Below are 6,636 nucleotides of genomic sequence, written 5' to 3' on the forward strand. Positions count from 1 at the left end.
ACCGCCGCAAAGTGCATCACGAAGTGCGCCATTAAGAAACAAAAATAGGAACCAGGTATTGCTACACACTTGTCTATTTGTCGGCGTATTCGTGTACACCCGCTCCTGTAAATACTCATATATACATATATATATATATATTGCTATGTAATTAGCCCACCGACACTTGCCAACTATACTCCTAGGATAGCGATCCATTCCTTTGTGATTCCTACAATCTATTTCGTTTGATTTTTGATCGATACACTTTGTGTTGAGCAAACGAAGAATTATACAATATATGTTTGAGATACGAAACTCCCTTGAAAATGTGCGCAGTAAATATTGTATTGCAATAAGAAATAAAAATGAATATAATGTCTCGGTAAGAATACAAGAAAATGAAGAAATAATATGAAAAATGAAAAGAAAAATTTTAGATAAAAATAGATGGTGATATATTACGTGAATTTTAGTTGAATTTGCGCGATTATTTTAGTTGAACTTTTTTTGTACTCTCCTATTCTATGCATTCAAGATGAAACAAGATATACATTTGGACTTTTATTGGACGTGAAAGGATTGAATGAAATGGGTGGGGTCGATTTGATAGCATCGACATATGTCGCGATGAGCGGGCGAGAGATGGACGCGGCGACAGCTAATTTATATAATTAAAATCGAGGTATTCCTGACCTTGCGTGCGCGGTTGCAATGCTGCGCCCTCGCGGGCGAATCGCGATGCAATGGAGGTGTAAGGTGCAAGTGACAACGCGTGGGCTGAACCGGCTGAACGCATCTCAAATGGCGGACGTCGCGCGCGCGATATTGCGTAACATTCACGAACATGCGCAAGATGGCCGATACTTAATAAGGGTTCGATCCTAAATAGATTGGCCCAATGACATATAATTCGCTCTCGTCTGCTCGCCGTTGCATAATGCACCTTGCGTTCGCGAATTAGAAATCGTACGGGCTTATTTATAAAGCTTTCGAGCTTTCCGTTGTTTAATCAATATGTATTCAGTTTCGTAGTGATGATAACGCGTAAGCATTGATCAAACGATGTGCAAACTGCGAGTCCTTGCTTGTCCGGGCTCCAATCCAAACAACTAATAGGTTGCGACGAGAGCGTACAGTTCTGGAGCAAACTGACATTGCCTACAACTCCTTGCTCGATCCCATCGGCGTCTGTAGTTTTTCTTTTCTCTGGATAATTACTGAAAAACAAAAAAAAATTAATTTTCAAGCATCTTTAAGCATGTAACGCAATTGTATTCTAAAAACATGAATATTTACTATTTCCAAAGACAGATTGTTCCTCCACCGCCACATGTTGCGAATAATTCACGATTTTGCGGCAAGTGCTTAACCAGCCATACCGTTGATTTGTGCGCCTAAAATCATACACAGTGTGAGAAATACGTATTTACATACAGAGACAGAAAGAGAGAATAAATATTAAATTTTTGTCTCAAATAATACCTTTTCAGTAAGATAAGCAAAACCTTTTTTAGGATGCTGAGTCTTCAGGTCAAAGAGATAAAATTTAGATTCTAAGGTAGTAGCAACTAGTTTATTCATGGGAATGTCTTTTCTGTCGAATTCAAGACCACAAACTCCATTTTTCAAGTTACTTTCCCATCTCAGAGACATAGCCCTTAAGTCGAACATTTTAACATCTCCGTTATCGTATCCCGCTGCTACTACTCTTTCCTCGGAATTGTAAGAATTGCCGAATCCCACTGACCAACAGTCCCGCCGACTTTCTCCCTCCTTAGGTTCCATAATCGCCACTGGTCGATTCTTTTGCCTGGGATCCCATACTTTTACACTTCCATCTCTAGATCCAGTTACTAATTCCGGTGCTCCACATCCTACGCTAGCACCTGCCACTCCATCAATGGCATTTATAATCTGTGTGTGAGCGTTAGCTGAATAAACTGGTACTGAAGGATCTTCTAAATTGTAAATATTCAATTTACCCTGTAAAGTTAGCTTTCATGATTTACGAATCAATTGAACATCGCACAAGACATCATCAAATGTACGTATATGCAAATATTTAATAAAACAGATATCTGTTGTAGAGTAGGAGAAACCTTGAAATCACCAGTAGCCAAATATCTATCACGAAGACTAGAAGCTTTAAATGTTCCACATTTCATCTGGTTGGATCTCTCTACATCCTTGACAAGCTTTAATTCGCCACTAGACACCTCGTAAATCTGTATAATACCGGTACCACGAGGCCGAGAGCCCATAACCACGAACTTTGCGCTACATGGTATCCACTTTGCATCAAACAGCGAATAATCTACCGATTTTTCGATATGACAGATTATCTGTGGCTTCGATAGTTTATCCATGTCTCTGCCAAAATATTCTCTTCGACTTTAACACCGCCGCAGGAAGATTTGTCCTGACAGTCCCGACTTTGACAAGCATTTAGATTTAGACTGTTTACAAATATAACCGTAAACAAACTTGTACGCCATCTATAAAGTGCTGTTTCAATCGGAACTATCGGAAGATATAGAACAGAGTTTACGTCAACGACATATATAATATAGACCAAGCATTCCGTCTACGACGTGAAGCCGGAAGTTGGCAGTTTGGGACAGAGTGAGAAAGCTGTTTTGTGTCTACTGCTTTCTCACTTCAACTTAGAGCGGTTGTCAAGAGTCGCCATATTCATTTTACCGCTGTTAAGTGTTATAGGTTAAGGCCCAGTTTCACAGTGGCCAGTTAGCTTAACTAGTAGTTAATTCTCACTCTCTGTCTCTTTCTAACCTCAAAGGTTAGAAAGAGACGGAGAGTGAGAATTAACTACTAGTTAAGCTAACTGGCCACTGTGAAACTGGGCCTAAGTGTATGTATACAGAAAAATATTTAAAAGAAAAACGTGAAATGTATGAGAAATATATAATAAATATATAAAATATATATGTGTGTGAGTATACAAGGTACAAAATATAAACAGAGACGTATATAAAATGTATGAAATAAATGTAAACATAGAGATAAAAAGGTCTTGCTATTAATATGTATTTTAGAAAATATATAGAATAAATATGTAAAATAAGTAAAAATAGATTAGAAAATAAAATATTAATAAATCAAATATTAATGGAGAATAGGTTATATAAAGACTGTAACACAAAATAAAAATATTTAAAGTTCTTTTATTTATTGATTGCTAAAGGTTATTAATTTTGTAAATTTACTTCTGATCCTTTGTATTTGATAGTTTTTTGATGTACATATATGCCGCAATCGTAACTGAAAATATGCATACAATATAAGTTTTATCAAATCTGTCCTGTGATCTTGGAGTGGAGCCTGTTCCAACATATGCAATACATTATCAAATATATTAGATGATACATGTGATAAAGCAATTATTATTAATCTTTCAGCAGGATGTTTTTTATTAATGACGTTTGAATTTCCTCTTATTACTTTCTCTGCAATGTAACATAATGTTATAACATCGTTTGATGCTTTTATTAATCCTCCTCTACATTTTCTTTCCTGTAATGCAGACATATTATCGGTTCCAATTAATAATTTTTTGCAAATAGCACAATCTATCTTTTTTATAACTTTTCTAGCAACAAAACCAGAAATGTAGGCTACAACATCTTTTATATAATTTGATGTGCACCAGTTTTCAGTAATAAATGCTTCATCTGAAAATTCGTCCTCATTTTCTTCCTCTAATTCCATAAATTCGTTGACAATATTATCTATTCCGTTATTGAGATGTGTAACATTTAATATAGCAGTATCATCTTGCGCAGTAGTATTACCATGTGGTAATATTGTTAGCTTTGTATGGTGCAAGAGTCGTCTGTAAGCATGACTAAATTGTTTAGCTGAAGGATTATTATTATGTCCACCTTTACTTCTTATAGCTGAGAAGAACATCTCGATATGATCTTGGGACATTTTATACGTAAGTAGAAATTTCATTTTCTTTGTTGCAATCAATTCATTTGATATATTTTGTATACATATTAAACATATTAACATACCTAAAAAGCCAGTCTTTTTCTTTGTATTCATAATGTTCACTCCATCGATAAATAAGTTATTTAAATAATCTATATATTTCTGAATATCTTCTTTAATACGGTCGATATTGATCAATGATATTGGTTCTTGACTTCTATTTTTACATAGAAGATTTCGACTATTGAGTAAGTCAAATATGTTATTTATATTAAAAAGAAATAATGATGTTGCTGCTGAATTTTGAAACTGTGGTAGTTGCAAATCTATAGCACAGAAATCAATTGCATTGGCACCACTGGTACTTAAAGTTTGTACAGCCAGGCTTACATTCATTTTTTCTTGTTGCCAATTTAAATGACGCCTGGTTATTTTTGTTGCTGCGTGAAGACCTTCTTTTTCTTGCAGATATACTAAATTTATAATATATTGCCATTCTATTTTATTTCCATTGCCATCATGCATGTTTTTACAGGTAGCAAACGCATTTCGAATTAGTTTAATCATATGGCAAGCATCTAACATTACATAAACTTTTTCCTTACTTTGTGGATGCATAAAGTAGGGTCTTGGATTTTCTGCAGATATATGTGCACCTAGACATTGCATTGTTGTAATATTGCTTGGACAGCCATCCATAGTAATATTAATAATAATGGCACCTATTTCATGTAGCGATGAAAGTACTATTTTAATTATATTTGCTCTTTCTGCACCAGTCAAAGATTTTATTAAATAATATGCAATAGGGATTTTCCAACTGCCATTAATGCAAACTAGAACAAAGACGCATGCATGTCTTGCTTTTGGTAGATTCTCGTCAGATTCAGCTTCTTTTGTACTTGTCACACCACAATCAACATATCCATAATATGTATCATTTTCAATTTCTACGAATTCCCGTATTGACATATCATCAATAGTTAAACTAAAATATAATATTTTTCCTTCTGTTGTTGCTTCATCAATTTTTTTCTCTACTGTTTTTAAAGCCTCAGTTGTTATACCAGGTTTGCCTTCTACAGATGCATACCATCTTCTTATTGTTTGGGGATGTGGTAAAATATTAAGGAAAGTCTTACGAACATATTCATATGCTTTTGTTGAATAAAACTGTAATGTTGCTGCAAAAGTTTTAATATCATCCGAAAATACTCCTCTTTTCTTCTTTGAAAGATGTCTTTTTAATATTTCTCTTTCAGTTGATGAAACGCTAGACTGTACAACATGAATTACATATAATTCATATTACGTATATTTCATTATTAGTAAATTGCAATTCCTCCTGTGCTATATGCTTTTAATATTGTTATATTACTCGTACCACATATATGTAGTATTTCTTCTGTCAATCAGTACTTACTTGTAACAACTCAGCAGCGTCCTTAGATAATAATTCCTTATCTTTTAAATGCTTTACAAGTGACGTCAATGATATTACTCTTTGGTTCAATCTTCTGCATTTCTGCTGATATATTTTAACTTAGCCTTCAACGCTTTTATTTCGTCCTCTTTTATTTTCAATTTATATAATGGATCTTTGCATGGATTGAACATATCCAAATTTGTACTATGTAACAAATATTCATGTATATATGCATATAATTTTTAAGTATACAATAAACATATCATCTAATTTTTCTTTTTATTATTTTACCTGTCAGCGAAACCAAACTTTGTTGTTCGTTGTACTTTCGAAATAGATACATGTGCTTCTTCTAAGTTAATATTCTCTGTAGTCTGTATATTTATCTCTGGTAAAGATTGTTCCTGAGGTTCCTGAGGTTCTGGACATTGTTCGTTAGTACTTGTTACATATAACTTCTCTGTACTGCTTGCATTTGTATCACATGTATGTTGCTGCTGCATCTGCTGATCCTTAATTGTGACATAAAGTTTGACTTTATTTCACAAATATGTACTTTTTTGTAATTACATGATCATTGCAACAGTTATTAAAAAATGTTAAAAATAAATATCAACTTTACATACCACCTGAGTGCTATTACATTCATTTCTTAACGCCATATCAAATAAAGTTGGTACTGTATTTGTTTGTAAATATATTTTACCACAACCTGTTATAAGAAAACAATCTTTTGTAAAATGCTGACTACATATAACCGAATTTTCGGTATATGAAAAATTCTTTATTTTTTTTTCTATTGCTGCAAGCCATCGTTTTCTCCTTATTGTGTTTTTTGGCAACCTGAAAAAATATATATAGTCCTGTTGTAAACATATCAAACTTCCATAGAACTTTATATTTTTAAGCAATCATGTTGTACAAAAAAATATTATTGCTTCTTCATGGAGAAACCTTTATAAGTGAAATAAAATATTGCTTAAGCAACGTGCAAATTTATAATTTGCATACTTAAAAATTGTGAGGAAATAATGTTTAAATTTATAATTTGCACACTTAAAAACTATGAGGAAGCAATGTTCAAGTTTCTACTCGTATAGTAATAAGTTTAGTATGTAACTTTTTTGCTCGCATTACAAATTACAATAATAACTATATTATTACAATATATTAACTGTACGTTTCTGTACCTGTGAAATCGAATTCCGTCCGACTTATGTCTTAAATGTACTCCACAAATGCAACAAAAAACCATCTTAATCGTCTCCTTTTTTGTC

At 33.3% G+C, this 6,636-nt stretch overlaps 1 protein-coding gene across 1 annotated transcript; it reads right to left on the reverse strand.

Moving 5' to 3' along the window:
- Positions 1 to 56: 56 nt before the first annotated feature.
- Positions 57 to 2,459, reverse strand: Wdr92 (WD repeat domain 92). The gene is made up of 4 exons (XM_071715413.1): positions 2,082 to 2,459; positions 1,465 to 1,965; positions 1,279 to 1,376; positions 57 to 1,199 (listed from the first exon to the last, which is right to left on the reverse strand). The coding sequence occupies exons 1-4, from the start codon at positions 2,346 to 2,348 to the stop codon at positions 992 to 994; spliced, it is 1,074 nt and encodes a 357-aa protein (XP_071571514.1). The 5' UTR covers positions 2,349 to 2,459; the 3' UTR covers positions 57 to 991.
- Between the last annotated feature and the right edge of the window lie 4,177 nt (positions 2,460 to 6,636).

Source organism: Temnothorax nylanderi, unplaced genomic scaffold (assembly GCF_030848795.1).
Source record: "Temnothorax nylanderi isolate EJ_2023f unplaced genomic scaffold, tnyl_v1.0 TNYL_tig0163_pilon, whole genome shotgun sequence".
NCBI lineage: Eukaryota > Metazoa > Arthropoda > Insecta > Hymenoptera > Formicidae > Temnothorax > Temnothorax nylanderi.

What these genes read in the sequence shown, in the direction of transcription:
- Wdr92 (XM_071715413.1), bottom strand. Translation starts at nt 2,348, where the DNA reads ATGGATAAACTATCGAAGCCACAGATAATCTGTCATATCGAAAAATCG. An exon ending in TGGCTACTGGTGATTTCAAG is followed by an intron (nt 1,966 to 2,081) that starts GTTTCTCCTACT and finishes CTAACTTTACAG; the next exon opens with GGTAAATTGAATATTTACAA. An exon ending in TTGCTTATCTTACTGAAAAG is followed by an intron (nt 1,377 to 1,464) that starts GTATTATTTGAG and finishes GTATGATTTTAG; the next exon opens with GCGCACAAATCAACGGTATG.